Genomic DNA, 22,402 nt, shown 5'->3' on the forward strand with positions numbered 1-22,402 from the left:
GTTCTCTTTAAGCTCGTTTGGGTGCTATTTTAGCACAATGTAATTGCTACGAATCTTAGAATCCTGCATCCGATTCTTTGTTGAGAACGAAGGTACTACTGCGTTTTAAAAACCAGCGGTAAGTTCTGTCTTAATAGCTTTATCACAAAATGCACCAACGCGTACAGCAAAAACAACATGTGAAACAATGAAAGATTTTCATGCGCGCGTTACTCATTCACATGAAGCGAAACACGCGAATTCACGCGAACTTCACGCGAAGATCAATTCGAAATTTTGCTTGCAAGAAAGCAGTAGATTCAAACAGAACATGGATGATGAAGCAACTTTAATTTCTGTATTATTTCTGGAAAAAGAAAATGAAAACCACATAAACGGAATTGCATCAAAGTTCAATGAATTTTTAATTAATTAATATTCCTGTTTATCCAAGCGCCCTCCGGATAAGTTTGGATAATCGGATAAGTTTTAAGACCCGTTGAATGCTGAAAGTTCAACCTCGGGTTGAACAAATAGTTCTCGTGTACTTTACCATATTCAGAAAGCCCACCAGCGGCCGAGCGGTAAAGACACTAAACACTGGTAGTTCGGTTCGAGGTTCGAATCCCGCGAACGGGCTGGCTGCATGGGCGTTTTCCTGGTTTTCCCCATGTGCAAGTGTATACAATCCATTTTCCCTTAGAAAGTCCTCCACGAAGACCTCCCTCCCCTTAGGCAGATAGCCCTCGTGTGCTTTGCCATAATTAAATACACACATACATACACACCATATTCAGAGAACCTAAACTAACTCTTTTATTGCATCCATTTTGCATTTATCACATCACATCTCTCATGTGTTACATGAGCTACATCACAACGAAATCACATGAATCACCTTTTCTGTGCATGCGAACAGGTATTGCTGTTTTCATAAAAAGAATAGTTTAACAGAAATCAAACCTATCAATATTAAATTGTTCACTAAAGCTTTTATTTAACTCTTTCATGGCATTTGTCCCTACGGTTTCGTCGACTTTTAAATTATTTCCTTGTAAGTTATCAAATTCAAATTTTGTACAATCATCCTTTGTGAACAGCAATACAATGCAGTGAAATGATTTTGTTTTTCAAAATTCGATTTAATTTTTTTTAAATTGTTAAAACTATTTTTCTCAGATATCTTAGGTAAATAAATAAATTAAAAGTCTCAAAATTTTACTATTTGCAGCATCGAAGAGCGGACAAAAGTCTTTTATATGAAATTTCTATGAAATTTATAAGATGAATTTTGATATTTTAGTAAATTTTCGAAAATGGTTGAATTTTCGAAAATTTGTTCGCCTATTTACGCCTGTGATTTTAAAATCCCAGCACATAAAAATTCATCGCTTAATTTTTTAATTTTTACATACTACAAAATAAAGTCTTCACCTTCTTTCAAAGCAGGAATGATAAAAAGCTATAAATTTAGCGATTATTGCGTTAAAAAATATGTTGTATTACGAAGCAGAAGGGAAATTAATCGATTCGTTCTTGGCATTGTTCTGAAATATATTTATGAGGATGTGATTGCCATTTCATAACATAGACATTCATAACACAACATCCAGTTTTCTTGATAACTTTATAAGGAATTCTCCCGCCCTCTTAGTATGCCTTCGTTGTGTAGTGGCCAGCACAATCAGCGCGTATTCGAGAGGTCCGTGGTTCGAGCCTCAGCGAGGGCATTGCTCATTTTTCATCTCTCTTGCTTCGAAATAACCTATTGTCCTTACAGTGGCGCCCGAACTAAAAAGAGTGGTGGATGATCATTCACCAGGATCTAGCGATTGGGTTCCTAATCCACAGTTGCCCTTTAAAAGAGGGAGTATATAAGGTATTTCTCCTGCCTTCTTGGTATGCCTTCGTGATGTAGTGGTCAGCACACTCGGCGCGTATTCGAGAGGTCTGTGGTTTGAGTCCTGGCGAGGGCATTGTTCTGTTTTCATTTCTCCTGCTTCGAAATAACGTAATGTCTCTACGAGTTCTCAAACTCAGGTTTTGCATACACACTCATTGTGGATGGTAACATAATGCGGTGAAACCATATTTTCAAAATTGGATTTATAATTTTTTAAGTTTACTGATGAAACAATTTATGGTACATACCTTTGTTTAATGAACAAACTAAAGCTCTAAAGAACTTTACAGTATGCGCCATCGGCTAGAGTAAGGGAAAAAATCCTTTTAAAAAAGTTTTATAAAGTCATTAGGTTTTATTGAAGGCGGAGTCTTGAAAAATAAGCAGTGCCTTCGCCTATAGAACACGGCCGAAGTATGCTACTGTTACACCACGAAAACATGCTAGAAGGAACGAGAAAATACCTTATATATAACCCCTCCCCCCATTTTAAAGAGTGACTGGGAATTAGGGAATCCATTCTCTAAGCGCTGATGGTGACGAATTATTGTCTACCATATTTTATTAATTTCGGGCGCTACTGTAGAGTCACTAGGTTTTTTTGAACCAAGAGACGTGACAAATGAGCAATGTCCTCGCCAAGACTCGAACCTGGACCTCTCGAATAAGCGCCAAGTGTCTACCGTTATACCGCGAAGGCATGTTCTAAGCAGGGAAAAAATACCTTATAGTTTATATCCGATTTTTTGTCAAGATCTCTGGATTTTTTCCATCATTTGAGTAGAACTGCGGGAAGTAAAAGATATATTATTGATTACTATTTTTCAACTGAATAGTTTAATTGATAACTCAGACCAAAAAGATGAAAACAGAAAAAATTAAAGTTTTCGTCAATTAAGCTTTTCTTTAAAATTCATAAATTAATTAATGAACTGAAAGATGAAGAATAATTTACACATAATGTATCGGGAAATGAAATTAAATAATTCTCTTCACGAAAGTCGTCTATTATATTATATCACGAATAGTGGACATCTAAATAATGAAATGAATAATGGAATCTCATTATCAAAATTATAATATATTATCTTTAAAAATCCATCAACCATACCTCACGCTTTTATTATTCGTGTTTTGAAGTATAGATGAACTTTGTAAAGAGATTATTAAATCTCATGTTATCACTAAAACTATACGATATAATATATTTTTCATTTTATTTCATTAATTATTTTACGAGTTTTAAACAAAAATTTATATCTTATATATATGTGAAAATCTAGTTATTTACTAATTTATTTTTATTAGATTTACACAGCAAATTTTTGCAATGTCAGAAACTTTGATATGTAGCAAAATTTAGCTCTACGGAAGGTTGATATATCTCAAAATCAGGTAAAAAAAAAAATTTGAAATTGCGAAAACATTTACACAAGATATATTTAGTAATTATAAATTGTTTAGAAAATTTGCAAGAGATATTATGCAAACTGTGAATGAGAATAAGAAGAATATTGGTATCGAATAAGAAGAATATTGGAACAAAGCAGAAAATCATTCTGCAAACAGAAATAATTGAGGTAACTTATAAATTTAAGATGATTTTTGATAATATAAAGAAGATTTGAATAATAATATCTAATTGAAAGTGAAACGTATAAAAATTTTAAATTTAGGAAAAAACACAGAAATGAAAACGATACATTTATATGCTATTTCACCGAGAGTGTTTGGAATATATGTATCTACTTTACGTTTTTTTTTTTTTCTTTTTTTTCTTTTTTTTGTTATGCCTTTGTGCTTTGGCCTGTCCCCTCATAGCCATATGGCAGGTTTCACCTGCTAGGTGGGCTGGGGGCCAGTGCTCAGGACTAACTAACAAACATTTACACAGGCTAAGCGAACATATGATAACTTTTGGCATTTCGATTGCCGATTTAACTAGTCTGGCTTACTGACCAAGTAGATATGATCGCTAAACGCTAATCGTTCGATCCATGCTAGAATTCCAACGAACGGGCTGACTGTATGGATATTTTGGAGACGGTTACAGCCGAAAACATCGCTGTAAAAACATCGCGAAGAAAACAACGCAAGGCGAAAACATCGCTGTACAAAACATCGTGGGAGAAAAGAAAGCAAAGAGAACATCGCAGTTCTAAAACATCGTGGTCGAAAATAGAGCAGTTCAAAAACATCGTCGTAGAAAATACCGTGGAAAAAAAGTAAACTACGTACAAATCATCGCAGGACGATAACATCGCACACATGCGTTTTCCAAATCCCTAGTCATGACTAACAAAGCGTCATCCAAAAAATTGATTGTGCGCTATACATGAAAATGTTAACGACACTTTAAGAATAAACGGAAACAAAACAAAATATAATTTTCACTGAAACAATATCAGAGAAACAAATGGGAAAGAAAATAATTTTATAACTAACTAAGCAATTTTTATAGAGGTAAACTCATGCAATTATTTATCTTCCCTCTTTCTAAGCATTTGTAGATTGTATTCTGCATAAAAAAATAGTAAAACTTTATAAGTGTGTGTGTGTGTATTTAATTATGGCAAAGCACACTAAGGCTACCTGCCTAAGAGGAGGGATGCCTTTCGTGGAGGACTTTCTAAGGGAAACTGGCTCGTATACACGTTACACATGGGGAAAACCACGAAAACACCCATGCAGCCATCCCGTTCGCGGGATTCGAACCTCGGACCGAACTACCAGTGTTCAGCGACTTTACCGCTCGGCCGCTGGTGGGTCTTAAAACTTTATAAGAAAAAGTTAATTTATGAATGACCTTTGTTAATTAACTACGTAAATTTGAAATTCTATTAACTCCTGTAAAGTGCATTAATTTTATACTCACTTTCAATTTTTAAATGCTTAAGTTTCCTTCTTATAAATATAGAATTAAAATAATCTGTCTTTCCTTCTTAAAAGCATTATGCGAACATACATTTCAACTTTAAAAACCTAGAAGTATGAGATAACTCACAGAACTATGAGAAGAACGTAAACGAATGAGTAACTCATTCTTTTATAGTTTTCAGTTAAGATGCATCTGTTTTTTAACGAAATGTGTTTTTTAAATAAACCGTTTTGAGTGGAATGGGTGGTCGAATCAAGAATCAAGTAACTTCAGAATTTTTTTTTTTTTTTTTTTTTTTTTTTTCCCCGTTTCAAACAGTTGTAGAGTCACTAGTAAATTTCGAAGCGGGAGACGTGAAAAATGTGCAACCCCCCAACCCAGATTCGAATTCCGGAACTTCCGATTGCTAGCCAGACGTGCTTTCCAATTACACTACAAAGTATATTGTGTGGTGGAAGAAATAAATTGTATTTTTCCCTATTTAAAGCGCCACTGGGGACCCAATGGTTAGATCCTAGGGGTGACGAAATATCACCTACTTAGTAGACGATCAGCCGGCTGCACAACTTTTCGTCGATAGTATGAGCTTTCCCCGATTTAGCAATTAATTTTAATAAATTATAAGAGGCTATCAAACCATCGTCCATTGTTTTGATTGCGCTACTAGTAAGCGTAAGACAGAGTGTGCTTTCAGGAGCATGTCCCTGATGTTCGTGAAGAACCATAAATCTCTATCTTGTTTGTCAGGAAGAATTTTAGCAGATGCTGTTGCAAACGAGATGATTTCATTGTCTCATTAGATAATACTTTGTTACAAAGTAAGCACATGGGCAGGCAAGTTCTACGGTGAAGGAACGAATCCAGATTTCAAATACGTGGAACGGTATTGACAACATTTCTTCTTATTAAACAACATCGTTGGCCAAAGTAAAATATGATGAGGGAAAGATAACTATTTCTCAAAATTAATAATTCACAATCACAATAAAGAACTACCGAGCGCAATTACCTAGGCGACTAGCCAAATGAACAATGAAAGTAGTTCGAAACTGAGGAAAATCAAATCCAGCATTCATATTGAAAGGACGCTCAACGTATCTGCTGCGATTAATGGCGCGCGGAAATAGCTGACGCATGCGCTGTGGTGATTCTCATCGTCGAGTTCTTCAAGATCATCCTACCTAGAATATATTTCGCCTCACCGTTTTTAAATGTGCTCCGAGATATATATCTTCGACTTGTTTATATGTATTTTGTGTTAACATTTGTTCTATTCTGCATTTATTCTGTTATTTTGCAACTCATATTAAAATTACTTGCATATTTGCTTTCCTGAAACATCTTCGTTCTCGTACTTTCAGCGCTATATAGCAAATAACTCAGACAGCTGGAACAAAACTTTCAAATCCTGCAAGTTAACGGCATATTCAGCGGAACTTGGAACTAATGAGCATTCGCTGCGCCTACTGTCTCAAGATGCTGGTTGCTGCTTCTGTGACAAGGGTAACCTCTCTTTACCTTCGATCATATCCCTGGCTTCGGCCTACACCAATCATGAGCCTTTACTGTTATGCGTCCTCTCGGACACCACCTCACCGAGCCGGAACAAGTTGCGTAAATATACACAAAAATCTCGGCATATAGCGGAACCTGGAACTAAGAGCAGTCGCGTAAGTTCTTCTCATTGCTAGTACAAATGCTGTAAACCAGGTAATCGATTTAATAAATTTTTTTGAAAGTTTTAAAATTAAGTTCAAATGTCAAAAAAAAAGGCATGCGCATTGCTCCCTACCACTCAAAACATGCCAATCGCCCTCTACCGCCCAAAACAAGTTCACCACCCCTTAGCATATCATCTTACTGCCTCTCGGGCGGGCTACACCGTCCCGGTTGAGAACCAATGGTCTACCAGCTTTTAGCTCGTATCCCACTTGTTAGTTCTAATACTAGAGTATTTTATAATTTTTCGAAGGGAAGGAATCGAAGAAATCCGTAATGCTCTGAGGAAGACTGGAACTTCGAACCTTCCAATTGCCAGCACGATGGGCTTTCAAATTACACGGGGTAGAAAGGGATGGTTACAGTAAGAATATAACAAACGAAAAGTAGTCACGGATAAACTACAAATAATTATCACCATATTACTTTTTAAAGAAACCTATATTCCAATAAAAATACATATTAATATAACATTAAAATATCTAATAAGATTTCTGCATTTCTGCTTCCAGTAACTTGAATCTGGTGCCCGTTCTAATTGTTGCCTCAAATACATCTGAAGCCACAAATCGTCTATAAGTAATTAAGCAAGGTGAATGTGCATCTGATTAAGCGCAACTGTAGACTAAACGTCAGCTCCTGTTTGCTTTGCTGTGATGGGTTGGTTCACCTTGGCTTTCATAGATAGTTTGTAAGGGTTTGGCATTCTTAGTAAGACGGAAACAGTCCGCACTTGTATAAATACATCTTAAAATTTGGAGAAGTATCTTCTCTGAATGCACTGAGAAAGGGAGAAAACATCCAAGTCTGCATATTTTGCATTTATGTTAATACAAAATGTGTTTTTAAATTTCGATAATTAATTTTTTTCAGAATGAACAGGAAGGATTTTTATATACCAAATATACATTATATCCATTGTCTTCAATTTCAATATCAAATAGAAAGCTAAACATATTAGATTAAAAATTGACACACAAACATTTAAAGAAATAAAACAGATAGCAGTGCATTAAATTTATTATAAAGAGCATTCAAATAAGAATGATATAATAAATTTCAAACGAAATGGCAACCATGTTTAAAATATTATTACTGCTACCAATATTTATTTATACAATTATTTAGTATGCTCCTAAAGTTTATCATGGTTTCACTTTAAGAACGTCTGGACAAAATATTTCTTTTCTGGACAAAATATTATCATCTCAAATGAAGCTCATTTCTTGTTGAATGGTTATGTTAAATAAAACTGTCGTTTTGGGTGTTAAAAGAATACACAAGGTATACAGAGAAGCCCTCGCAGTCGCGAAAGATCACTCTATGATATAGTTTAAGCATAGTGACTTTATCGAAATTTCTACTTTAAAAAAAAAAAAAAAAAAAAAAAAAAAAAGAGAATTGCCACTATTGACGTATTACAAACAAGTTGGGTGAAAGGATAATTTCATGAAGAGGATAATTTCATGAAGATGCAGCTGTTTACTGGCCTTCGAGACGTTTTCAATTATTTTTAGATTTAGATTATTTTGTGTGTGGTTATTTGAAATCAATGGCCTATGCCAATGTTTCTTAAACTTTTGGTTGGCGACTCAAATTGGGGTAGCGGGACTTGCAGTAGGGGGTCATCGAAAATTTAGCAATTTTGATATTTATCGAATTTAATATCAAAGAAAAACTAAAATGTTTCGATGCATTTTTTATAATAGAAACTTCATTTTACTTTAAAAATTAAAGTCAGTGCCGTAAAACTTCAATAGTACAATTTCAGTAGAAGTGAACAAACTGATAGTTTCACTCACGCGTGTGTCGGATTTGCGCAATGCTTATAGGGTCCAGCGAAATTTTCGTAAATATTAAGGAGCCCACACCAAAGAATTTAAGAAATCCTGTCTACGCAAACAAACTACGAATCCTTAAATCATTAAAAATAAACAGCGAACTCTACATTCATGGCATCAGACCCGAGTTATTGCATATAAAGTCATCGAAAGATATTTTCATCAAATTCGTTCGTGAGCATTAAGTGGAAGTAAAACTTAATTGGTGTTTTGTGGTTCAGAATAATATAAAAAGATGGCCGTATCTGAAATAGCTTTTATTTTATTTCATTTTTAAATTCTACCATTCTTATTGGAATGCCTATTATAAATGCTCTTGAATTGTAAATAAATAAAAGGAAAGTTTGAGCTGAATAATACTTTCATTTTAGAAACCAAAATGAAACACAAAACTGCACAAAATATATGACGAAAATAACTAAAGGAAGAAGGGAAATATTTTAAAAGCAAAGCATCTATTGAAGCAAACTGAGAATTTAATACAATGAATTTTACTTCAAATTCTATTTTATATATTGTTCGATACAAATCCTATTTTTAGTCATCTGTCTGGAAATTCTTCGTTTTTGATTTCATTTATTTCAATCAGTATCATAAGTATACAAAGAGATTAAATTTCATATGATATAAATCAATGAGTTATTTATAAGCATGTTGTTTTCATTAAATATACATAGAAATGCTAAAAGTATTTTGTGAAATTAATGATATATGCCCTTTACACACGTACATCCGTTTTCTAATATCTCTGTCAGAAAACAACACTCACCTTAAAACTCGTACTCTGTAATGTTAACTTTTATAAACCGACATAGAAAAATACTTCGGAAACATTAAAAAAAAAGTGTTTTTTAAATTTTGGACATATCCTATCACTTTAATTCCTTAAAATTGGCAAATATTCCGCTTCAAATCTGTAATTTTATAGTTAACATAAAAGGTTAAACTAAAACACAGTTTATTACTGATACAACTTAAATTGAAGAAACTTAACGCAACCTAAGAAGATTTTAAAAAAAAAATCTTAGGTGGACCTGGACATCTCATGGTACAATCCCTCAATCTACGAGATACTCTATGTTGCCACATAGCTTCTCTCGGACGTATTTTACTCAACTCGTGACTAAGACTAACGCTTACAAGTCCTCTTGAAACGATCACAAATAAAAGTTTTTTGGATCTCCCTACAATCCACTCGGCTACTTTAGACTTGTCCTCAGTGCTTGTGTAGAGTCCACTCGACTACTGGACATGACAGGACTTGGCTCCTTTTCGGCGTTATTGGTGGTTACCGCAGGAACACCCACTTACTTTGTCGGATCTTCTCGAATCTATACTGTGTTGTCACAGCTGAAATCCCATGCTTTAACTGGTGACGTTTGCTACTGCTTGAGCGAAATATGTTAATTCCAATTGAAGATATTTAACAGATGGCCTCTCTTGGGCTTACAGTAAGCCTCCACTTGGGCTTTAACTTAAGGTAGGAAATAAGAAACTGATATTATCTACACTAAAACCAGCGGAAACTGCACGGCAATGACTAACAGAGTTGACCCTTATTAAAGATCGCGGGCGAAATATTAGCAGGCACGTAGCAATGTGGCCGAAAAGTCTAAGATTAGAATTTAAAGTAACGACGTGGCCAGAAAGCGGAACACGCTCTATTAAGAACTTCTTCGCTTTTCTACTGAAGTGACTGAGGCTTAAACTTAAAAACTGGTTCTCGCTCATCTACATAAAACACGATCCTGGAAACTCATTCTGGTAGGGAGTTGTAAGCGGAAAACAAGGAAGTAAAGGACGACTTATTCAAAAAATAAAAGTAACTATTAGAAAATTAAAATAAACCCCTACAGTTATAAAATTCATTGCTGAATACTGCATAGAGTTAAGCATAAAAATTATTTTACTTGGTCTTTCGAAACATGTTTTGCAACAAGTAAAAGCAACTTTTAATAAAGCAACTTTCTACAATTCGTTGATTGCAAAATTCTTATTCTACATCATTGGCTTACTGTCATCTGTATCTGTGTTAAATATCTGAAAGTTTAGGATTTTCATAATTTTAAAACTTTACTGGAACTAATTTATGGTGCCGGAACAAAATACTCAAAAAGAAAATATAGAACATTCGGAACACATTCATATATCATATCGGCATTCTTATAAACATTTGTATAGTGGTAGTACAATTTAACTTTTAGGTTTGCGTTGTGAGTAACCTATTCAAAGGAAAAATCAATAACCCCAAATTCAGTTAAACTCCATGTTTCTTAAAAGCCTCCCGGCTCAAACAAATGGAGGGACATGACAGACCACAGTATAATACAAGATAAATACACAAATGCAATTAAATTTTAAATAATATTTATTAAATTCTTGACTATATTATATAATTAAATAATGGATAACTGATCAGTAATCCTACCACATATTTTTCTAAGCAAAATAACACATAATACTACACCAAATTACAGCTTACATAAATTAAGATTAACATTATCAAATTCTACTGTATCATAAGTGTAACACTAGTATTTCTCCCATTTCCTCTTCTAACTTTAAGTATTTATCATGGTAATTCACTTTAAGAACACTGATAATTTCCACATCGATTAATTAATTTAAGTAATTGCTCAAATTTCAACAAACATTAAAATAACGACTCTGCTTGAGTATTAAGATAATTATTAAAGTAAAACAAATAGAAAAAAAAAAACAAATCACTCACGGGTTGAAGTCCAAACCGCAACACTCACTTTACTCGGGAATACCTTCGTAAACTAATTAACAAGGTGATTTGACAGCTCCACAGATCGTCCAGCGTCCAAAGTTTACTCGAGCACCACATTATTCTAGCTGTCCTTTATTCACAAAATCCTCGTTAATGGAGATAGACATTTCTTGCGAATTTTAAAGATGACTTGGTTGAAACACCACTGAAGCTGTCCTTTCAATAAATAAATTCCAGAGCACGGAAGGATGAAAAAATCGACGCGGCTGACACAGGCAGAATAAACAGCATCGCACACCTTAGACGGATTCTACACGTGTCTCTTTCATTCTGGAAGCCTCGAAACGCACGAGCACATTTAGAACAGAATCTAATTAGGAAGTCAAAGTCGGAAAAAACAGGAACACGACATCCGGATCACAACGAGAATCTGCATTTCAATTCTTGGAACAAGAGAATCGAAATTTTCTCCTGAGCTCTACGCCTTATGTAGAGAAAATCATACCCGCTGCCGGCTGGTTCTAGCGGCCGCGAGAGCAAGACCCGAAGGGTCAAGCCCCACTTTTTCTCCTCTTACTCTTGAAAATCAGAATCAGAATAATCTCTAGCCTGGTGCAAGTACCCAGGAAATCTCGTTTTCTCCGCCTCTGTGAGTTCATAGGCTTTCAAAAAATCATAAAATTAAATTTTACCAATCCCGGAATTTTATGTTATCTAAACTGAGCAAAATGACACATCCATGACGAATCAAACACCAGAAAATCTGACAATGTAGTTCGAAAAACATCTGTACACATAACGTGAGAAAAAAAATGGACCCCCCCAACTAACAAGCGAAACTAAGCTTTACGAGAATCCAATTATCTAAGCTTAGTACACCCCCCACTGTCTTGAAGTAAGTCAAACTGTAACGTTAACAAAGCGACAAGAAGACGTTTTCCGTTTCACACGCCATGAGTTAAAAGGGCGACACACAACCCTACTGCCTCCATTGTTAATAAAAAGGCCATAAAACAATAAACCAGATGTGTTTCCTTGCAACCGTCTCCCGCCTTTGTTACAATTCCTACTCAAGAATAACGAGTTAAATAAAACCTTAAGAGCTTAAGAATACTTTTTTTTTCAGATTAAAATATACATGAATGCAAACAAAAATACTAGAATAATAATAACTTAAAACACATATTAATAATTAAAATACTCGACATAACATCTGGATAACAAACTAATGATCCCTTTCCCACATTTGTTAATTGTACCTATTTAAAAAAATGAGACATTTTCAATAATAAATTAGTTTTCAGGTGTTAGATAGTAATTTAAGACTTCAGATTGGAATTTCTTTATTTTCCAGTTCACTAATAAAACTTGAACCGACAACAAACATGCGCTAATAAATGACGTTGTTATTACTGATCCCATACACCCAAAACTAATGTTATGAATAATTACCGATGAGTCATTATATAATGAAATTAAAATTGAAATATTAAATTTTATAAATAATTATTTATTTACATAAACATTGAGCATATTATGTTATAAGTATTTCTCCCACTTTCCTAGCGTGCCTTCGTGGTGTAGTGGTTCTGTACGCTGGGCCTGTATCCAGAGGTCCGTGTATTCGATTCCCGACGAAGGCGTTTGCTATTTTTCATCTTTTCTGCCTCTAAAAAATCCTAATGACTCTACGAGTGGTGCCCGAACTAAAAGGGTTGTTGATGATGATTCTCCGCACCCAGGATTTGGCGACTAGGTCCCCCAAAACCCCAGTCGCCCTTTAACAAGGGGAGTATATAAGGTAGTTCTCCCACTTTCCTAGCCTGCCTTCGTGGTGTAGTGGTTCTGCACGCTGGGCTGGTATCCAGAGGACCGTGGTTAGATTCCCGGCGAAGGCGTTTTCTATTTTTCATCTTTTCTGCCTCTAAAAAATCCTAATGACTCCACAATGCAAACAATTTATTTGTAAGTCTGAAATATGTGACATCTGATATTTTATAAATTTTTTTTTTAATTTTAAGGTCAAATTTTAATAATTTTACCAATTTTTAAGATACGAGAAAGAACTGTAATCCCCAAAATTTCCAAATAACATGTATTTCAAGAATTTAATTTAAAATAAATCATTCCCAAACATGATTGCACTATTTTGAGCTTACTTTACGTAGTGTTAGCAATACGTCATTTACATTATGTATACAAAAACCATTGAATGTCAATTTCCTATCTGCTGCGAAAATAAATCAATTAATTATGTTAAATCAAATTAAAAACACTTAAAAATATTCAAATTTTAAGGATTCAAATTAAAAAGGACTCAAATTTTAGTGGCGCATCAAAGAATTACTAAAGATTTTATGCTGTCGAGGAGCATCGCGTGTTATTAACCAGCTGTTGGACTCACTCTTCCTAACACAATGTTTTTATCCTTTTAGCTTTACTATCGCGCATTGCTTTCTTTACACTTATGCCATATAAAATTGAACAGCCAAGTCCTAAAATATTTAAAAGCAGCATAGCTTTAGAATTCCCGATAGTGTCAGGCGTTGCCATAGATTTTTTTTTTAAATATTTGCTATGTGTTTCTCTTTTAATAAGATAAATAAATTGCTATTTATTTCTCTTTTAATCTTTTATTTTTTGTTTGATATTTATTTCTCTTTTATATCTGCTATATTATTTCTTGCCATAGATTTATTTTACATTTGCTATTTATTTCTCAGCGACCAACCGTCTAAAAGATGTATCATAAAAAATAAATAATGAATTTAATGACTCCAGCTAATGATATTTCTTCAAAGTATTTAATATATCTAATTAGACTTGATTTATATATCATGATGTATTTAATATATCATGATGTAAATGTACTTTTATTTAAATCAATCAGATTAAAAAAATCGAAAAATTATTTTTAAGAACTGGGTTTATTGCTTGTAGAAGAGAGGTTAAATCTGAAAGTTAATTAGCTTATGCTTTACTGAATGGCATTACGCTGGTGTGGGGAATAATAATTAGTTTATTTCAGACGGTGGCAACACTTCGCTTTCGAATAGCCGGACATTTTGCCGAATGGCAAGTGTTATTTTCGTTACTTCCTGTTTGATTAAATACAAAGTGTTTGTTCGAAAGCCTGAATACATATTTGAGTTCTCATTTTCAGAAAACTTTGAATAATTGTTTTAACCAAAAGTGCTTTGTATACTTTTTTTCCCAAACAAGCAGGCTTTAAAAAAGGTGATGAATAAAATAGTGAAAAAATAAAGTATTTAGTAGCTGATACTCGCAAATAAAACTGGAAAACACAAGTGTTCGAAAACAAATGTAAGCCATTGTAAATTCTTTAAGAGATTCTGAAAGTATTTCTCAGAGTTTTGACCTGAAAATATTTACAGATCTCATATTATTCAAGAAATAAAAGCAATTACTTTGGATGTTTTAGTTAAAAAATTATATTAGTTATAATAGAGCATAAAAGAGAAATATTCTTAAATATATTCTGAATTTCCTCACAGTACGCTAATCAGGCTCAAGTAATATCTGCATGTGTATATGTGGATAATGAATCAAGACTTTAGGGCATTTTGTATTGATGGTAGTTTGTGAGGAATAAATAAAATGTTTTCGAATAAGTCTTCTCAGGAAAGATAAAAAATCAGCTTCGTTGATTTACGACTTCTTAGAGACAAAAAGAGGCAGAAGTTTTCATAGAATGATGGTGATAAGTATCAAAATAGACAATCCTTTAAACATTTTTAATACACTGTAAGTAATAATTTTTATATTCCATTCATGTTATTAAACATAAAAATTACTTAAGATATATTTAAAAATTTAATCGGATACTTGTAAATTTACAAAATATAAATGATACTTGCGGAGTGTTTTCATAAAGAATTTTAGAAAAGCAACTTAAAAACATTTGATATATCAAACCTTCTCTTACTATATGTTAGGAAGTTTTTTTAGATATGCGCGAAGTACGGCTATTAAGTATTATGTGGTTTTTAAAGTGTGGTTATTAAGATTATGGTTATTATAATCATCATCTATCTGAAGGACATATACAAACAGAAGTGCCTTTTCCTTCTTCTATATCTATATTTACGCCAAACTGAAGGATTTGTATATAAAAAGCAATTGTTTTCAATTTTAAAGCAATCGTTATAAAAACATTTCCAATTATTTCAGCTTTAATAAAAAAAAATCACGTAGGAATAGATATAGTTACTCTGTTACATCCCAACCTAAATCCTCCTCAGCGTGGTGAAAGAGTGATTCCTAAGTGAAGACAATGGAATTTTCTCCCCTGGGACCGATAAATTATGTTATGTCTTTACCATACCTTCGAATGCGACTGTAACGTTCAAATACGAAGAGAAGAAACTGAGAGAGATACGTGTCTTCTTATTTCTTTCCATGGTGCCTGTTTGTTGCAATATCCCACGTTCCTTTTTCCATATTAAATAACAAATGTAATAGTAATAAATGAACAAAAATACCAATGTCTGGTGAGTTTTCGCCGATATTTTGTATTATGTAAAAATGAAATCATTCAATCTCCATAACTATAGTTTCCTTCCTTAGTTGAATACATTCTACACTCTGAATTTGACTGCAATAAGTCTTTAAAAGAAGCGGATATAATGTAGTCCTATTTTTATCAGAAGATATGTAATGCATAGCATTTTTGCAACACAATTATAAATGTACCTCCATTTAATGATATGCAGTGTTTTTAATTATAAAACATATAACAGCTATGAAATTAATTTTTACTGTAATACAAAACACTTCTTACCCACATGTTTTACTCAATTCGTCATCTGTCTCAGCGAAAGCTAAATCTTGCTTGCTTGTAAGGACTTGTAATTCTTCCATGCAGTCTTTGAGATCTTTATCATCACATTTTGGAGCTGCAGATACACAATGAGCTGAAAAAGAATCAAATTATTGAGCCCCAAGTGAATTTCAAAGATAAATGCACCTAAACTATTTCATAAGTGACATAAAATTATGAATGAGGAAGAAATGATATGAAACTGCAATAAGGCATCCACAATTTAACACACAAAGTTTACAAATTTTTCCTTCAACTGTGACTTGATTTCATAGTACGATACGTTGCCACCGAGTTTACTGATTATGTATTCTAGTTATCTCTTTTAAGAGTTCTTTTAGCTTTTCTATTCAAGATGCGTTTTTATTCAAGGTAGCCATTATTTGGCTAAGTGTTTGATCGCATAGAATAATGATAGTGTTATGCTAGCGGGAGTGCGATAGTGCGAGTGAGAAAGCAGATATTAAAGCATAAAAAACTTAAACTCCTTTACCAATTTCCTCTACATTTAAGATAAACGTGTACGGATATTTTTGATTAATCTCTGAGATAAAGATCCCCTTTGTAGAAGATAGCAACATGGAAATGTCTGGCCAAAGTTTAGTTTCTCCATTTATTTTCTTGAAGTTTATATCTCCAATGCCATTTAAAAATTAAACATTTGTGACACGGAAATGATTTATTACAGCAGCTTTTTTTGTAATTCGAAATTCATTTAATTATATTACAAAATCTCATACGAACTATCTGGTAATCAAACAATTCAGCTGTGTAGGTTTTCCCTTGTCTTTTCCAAGTTAATATATACATGTAAAATATAAAAAACTACGATGGCTTTGCTCTACGCGAACCAGAAACCTTTAATTAATTTTCTGCGATTTAGGATCTTATGGCCTGGACCAGTACCTTCTAGAATATGCTTACCTATTACGTAACCGCTACTATAAATACTGAGTACGCGCCAACGTAAAATAAAGAATATGTAAAAGATTAAATTAGCAGCGTAAATTGGTTTCCCTTCTCTATTCTAAAAATAGTAACCCCTCTCTGCACTGCGTCATTTCGAGACTATTCTATGTCGTATGATTCTTACGTAATTATGATGATGTAAATGGAAATTAAACTCAACCAGCCAATAGTAATTTTACAGCAATATTAACTGTTCAATCGAAATGCTTTGAGAACTAAAAATAGCTCAGTCTGACTTGAGATTTCATCCTGAACATTACGCACTTGCTTTCCACGCTTTGGCCTAGCTACATTGCCGTCTGTCTGCTGCTGTTTTCGTGCTACAAAAATGTAAGCCTTTTTGAACAGGCACATTCAATGTGCCGACTTGTGTGTAGCCGCAATATGTTGCTCAAAATAAAACTGAAGATTTAATCTGCATTCGCCTTCAATTTCCTAGTCATTAAGGATCAACACTTCTACGCATTCAAAATTCCTGCTCCTCCTGCTCTTCAGTTACTTCTGACTATGTTATATATATATAACGTTAATTTAAATTTTGAATTATGAAAATTCAATTGTATTCAAATAAAAGATTACTTATTGCTACGAATTAATTTGCAGTAGCATTTAAATTCGGAAAGCATATGTAAATTAAGTATCTAAAAACATAAAATATTTAATAATACAAAAATTAATCCTAAAAAGTTAAAAAGAAATTTAAGACTAAATTAATTGCATAAAGTAAATAATATATATATGTATGTGTGTGTGTAGTATTTTAAATGCGTATTTAAATAGATGTACGCTTAACGTCAGTTTAGGCAAGTGGACATAGCAGCGTGTAGATGCTGGCATGGCAGGAGGTAGGAAAAGGAATGATGTAGTTGCTTGCGAGCAGTACTTACACTAAGTAGGTGCATATGGTATAGATAGGCTGTGATTGATTAATTTTAGATTGTTATGCAACGTGAAAAGATCTCGAATTTGGGAGAACAGATGAACTTTGAGGAAAGAATACCAAATTTAAAATAGTTAATTTTGAGGTCGCCAATTGTTTCTTAGCGCAGCTATTGTATTTTGTTATATCTTACATACCAAAGGAATTTCTAAGCAAATCTTTAAAAGTTTATTTTGTGCAAGATTTACTTTTTCTATAAAAGTGATAAAAATTGTACAGTAAAATATTTATTTAGAAAAATAATTTAATGCAAATTTCTTTACTAATTTTTTAAACTTGGATTTCCTTCAAATTAAGCTGTCAATAAATGCAGACAGAACTTTCTGAAACAGATTTCAGAAAAAAACAAATGGGCAACGACAAGATGTCGAACATCTTCTCGAGTCTTTTTTTTTTCCTTCCCATACAAAACTTATTTCATTATTGCTAATTTGCTTAAAATGATAGAGTTATTTAAACATTATCTTTTTGAATATTTCAGTTTTCATTAAAGATCCTTTCATGACTGCAGTTTGATAAATGGATGATCCTCAAATATTTTCAGAGAAAGTTTGAAAAGGCATTTTATGGACCATGAGCTGCAGTGGTCATTTCAAAAACATGGTTATATGCGTCAGTTATTCAGCTTTAGTATATGTCAGCCGAATTCACCTTTTTGACATTATTCACAGTAAATTAGGGATAAGTGAGAAGTGAAAAGCATCCTTTATTTAATTGGATCGGAAATTAAACTTCTCCGAACGAATAAAGCAAGGCTCCCTGCTGTATTCATGGCTATCAATTGAAAGCTAGATTAAAGAGAATTTTATGGGAACAGATCCCGTAAATACGAAATTGAGCTCTCAGTGAATAACAACTCAGTTTTATTACATGTAGCAAAAATAAATCTTTTATAAAGCGTCAGTATATCAGCGGTGATTGCATTACTAAACGAATTGCTCAGAAAACAATTTTATATTTCATCAATCTTACAAATAAATAACAAATTTAAGACGTTATTGCATACGCATGTATAACATAATAAAGTAAGTAAAGTAGCCACATTAGCCTTGATATAAAAATACATATATCAGCTATTTGCACAGCTATTGGAAGCAATAAAAAGCAGCTATATTTATGATGCGAAAAATCTAGACTTACGGTAAAGAGTAGGAAAGAATTACGTATTTATCGTTTTTGAATTTAAGGAATCAAAGCTAATTTAAAGCTGGAACCTCATCAAAATGTGTACAAATTGCGCAATTTCTAAAAGTGAGTTGTAACACTAAATCATATTATTGACTCACGAAGAAACTATCGGAATTCCCGATGACAATGGCAATGGATTTTCAGAGATGATGAAGTATGTGAAGAATACAGCAAGAGCATAATGTGACATTTCTCTATCGTTCGTAACCACCAGAAAAAGATGTATAAAGCGAAGTGTTTATCCGCAGTATTTTCCTCCCCGTCTTTGGCAAACATGACGTATCTTTAGTTACGAAGTTCATAATCTGTTAAAGGTTCACTCCTACGACAGGGAAAATTGTTTGAATATTTCGATATAGAACATGGGCACAATTTACGTTACTAGTGATTTTGAAATAATGCATATACTGTATACCAAATGGCTTGTTATCCACATGGTATTCTGAGGTGATATAGAAGTACTCAAAAAGGGACGCTGTTCCAGCATGTATTGTACAGTATTTTTACGGGAATTGTTTACCCTGTTTAAACAACAACAGTCTTTAGTTGGCCGGAATTGCAAGACAGCACCAAATAAAATACTGAAAACGGTCACGGTTCTTGAGACAAGTGGTGTAATGGAACACAAAGTATCCCGACTTTGTTGGAATCAAATTCCAGAAGGCAAACTAGGTTGGACTCATTTAGTTCTCAGATACATTATAAATATAAAATTGCCAATCTATGGATGCAAATATTGTAGGCGTGCTCTCTACTTTATACACTTTATTTTGAAATTTTGCGGTCGACTGCGAAATGCCAGACTTTTTCCTTACTATTTTATTCTTATGCCTGATCTTCTCTGAATGTTTTGTGCTAGCTGTCGTAGGGAAATCGGATAGCTATTATATGAGAAAAGATTCACCAAATAAACACTGATGAAGTTTCACTCACATACTGCATCATCTAACTAAACACTATTTTCATAGTCTGGAAAAAAAGAACAGTTGATATTTAACGTAACTTAATATAAAATTTTTTTTAAACTATTAAAGAAAACCACGAATTAAAATTCGCTTAAAGGAACGATTAACTCTTAAAAAAGAGGAAGGACATTTTATAATAAGAAAAGAAATTAAATTTAAATAAATATTTACTTCCCTTTTTGGTAAAAACTAGGTAAAATTCATTGCTATAATGGGTTATCAATTATGGATTAGTTAAGAGTTGCAACATGGTTAGTTAAAGTTGCAACAACGTGAAGGAAGCAGTCGATTGACAACAAATTTCATAATAGACAGAGCATATAAAAGCATGGAAAAATTAGCATTGCAGCGTATATACAAGTAATAGGCGCCTGTAATACCACATAGAATCAGCATAAAAGAAGACAGATGTAGGACATGCATCTAACAAGAAATGGATTTTTATTGCAGGAGAATAACAGGGTACCGTGAATGCGCAATATTACACCGCAAATCTACTGCTTTAAGAAGTACTGCAAAGCTGCAGCATCAGAACACATATGGAATTTGATTGCAGGAAAATAACAGTGTACCGTAATTACGTATTATTTTACCGCAAAATTGTTGCATCGGTCTAAATCCGATTGCTCTCATGACAATGTAGAACTCCTCTATCCAGGAAGCATGACCGGATTGATATCGGAGCTCATAGTAACCTCGTTGCATCAGTTCTCGACAAAACAGACATCTTATGGGAATGACCCATACGGATAGCAAAGCTGCATCCCCTTTAGCGCTGAAAATACGACATGGGCGGTACGATAAGAAACCTGAAAATAAGGTAAGATGGGTCACGGAATATTTGCACGGCGGTCATTACACTGAAGTGACAAAAGTCATGGGATACCTCCTAATATTTTGTCGGTCCTCCTTTTGCCCGGTGAAGTGCAGCAACTCGACGTGGCATGGACTCAACAAGTCGTTGGAAGTCCCCTGCAGGAATATTGAGCCATGCTGCCTCTATAGACGTCCATAATTGTGAAAGTGTTGACGGTGCAGGGTTTTGGGCATGAACTGACCTTTCGATGATGTCCCATAAATGTTGGATGGGATTCATGTCGGGCAATCTAGGTGGCCAGATCATTCGCTGGAATTATCCAGAATGTTCTTCTAACCAATCGCGAACAGTTGTGGCTCGGTAACATGGCGCATTGTAATCCATAAAAATCCCATCGATGTTTGAGTACGTGAAGTCCATGAATGGCTGTAAGTGATCTCCAAGTAGCTGAAGGTATCCATTTCCAATCAAAGATCGGTTCAGTTGCACCAGAGGACCGAGTCCATGCCATGTAAAAACGGCCCAGACCATTATGGAACCACAACCAGCTTGAACAGAGCTTTGTTGACAACTTGGGTCCATGGCTTCGTGGGGTCTGCGCCACACTCGAACCCTACCATCAGCTCTTACCAACTGAAATCGTGACTCATCTGACCAAACCACGGTTTTTCATTCGTTTAGGAACCAACCGATATGCTCACGAGCCCACGAGAGTCGCGGCAGGCGATGTCGTGCTGTCAGTAAAGGCACTCGAGTCGGTCTTATGCTGGCATAGCCCAAGGAAGACAAATTTCGCCGCACTGCCCTATCGGACATGTCCCTCGTACGTCCCACATTGATTTCTGAGGTTATTTGATGCAGTGTTGCTTGTCTGTGAACATTGACAACTCTACGCAGACGTCGTTGGTCTCGGTCGTTAAGTGCAGGTGGTCGGCCACTGCGCTGTCCATGGTGGGATGTTATGCCTGAAATTAGATACTCTCGGCACACTCTTGACACAGTGGATCTCGGAATGTTGAATTCTCTAACGATATCCGAAATGGAACGACCCATGCGTCTAGCTCCAACTACCATTCCGCGTTCAAAGTCTGTTAATTCTCGTCGTGCGGCCATAATCACGTCAAAGCCTCTTCACATGAATAACTTGAACACAAATGAAAACCCTGCCAAAGCACTTCGCATTTATACATTTTCTACGCAATACTACTGTCATCTGTATATTTGCATATTGCTATCCCATGACTTTTGTCACTTCAGTGTATATTTCTTCCATTTAAATGTACAGCAGAGGCGTTTACTATAACAGTGTGTTGAACGAGGTATATAGATGCTTTAATGGAGCCATACCTTTCGTCTTAGACGAATTTTGCTTCAAAATCTCCATGGACATGTAAGCATACGACAACATCGTGGCGAACTCTCCATGGAATCTTTCCTAATATGTAGTCATACCGGTTCGCTAAGACTGTATGGGGTCCCAATTGGATACGAATTCCACTTGTGTCTAACATGCATATCTAACTCAATTTTGTATGTTTCAATTTTTGTGTTATGCTGAACAATCAACGTTGCTTTTTAGAGTTGTAAGGCCAGCGGTTTTCCCATATTTTCAGGAGCACAGTAAGGCCA

The 22,402-nt window shown here is 34.3% G+C and overlaps 1 protein-coding gene across 1 annotated transcript in view; it reads right to left on the reverse strand.

The window, feature by feature from the left end:
• Positions 1-22,402, reverse strand: part of LOC118194770 (uncharacterized) — a 294,334-nt gene that overhangs the window by 55,662 nt on the left and 216,270 nt on the right. Inside the window, exon 2 of the mRNA XM_085820845.1 lies at positions 15,856-15,988. Within this exon, the coding sequence (XP_085676971.1) occupies positions 15,856-15,988 (133 nt within the window). The remainder of the gene's footprint in view (positions 1-15,855; positions 15,989-22,402) is intronic.

Source organism: Stegodyphus dumicola, chromosome 7 (assembly GCF_044657685.1).
Source record: "Stegodyphus dumicola isolate Sdum_Otavi_A_Nest chromosome 7, ASM4465768v1".
Taxonomy (NCBI): Eukaryota; Metazoa; Arthropoda; class Arachnida; order Araneae; family Eresidae; genus Stegodyphus; species Stegodyphus dumicola.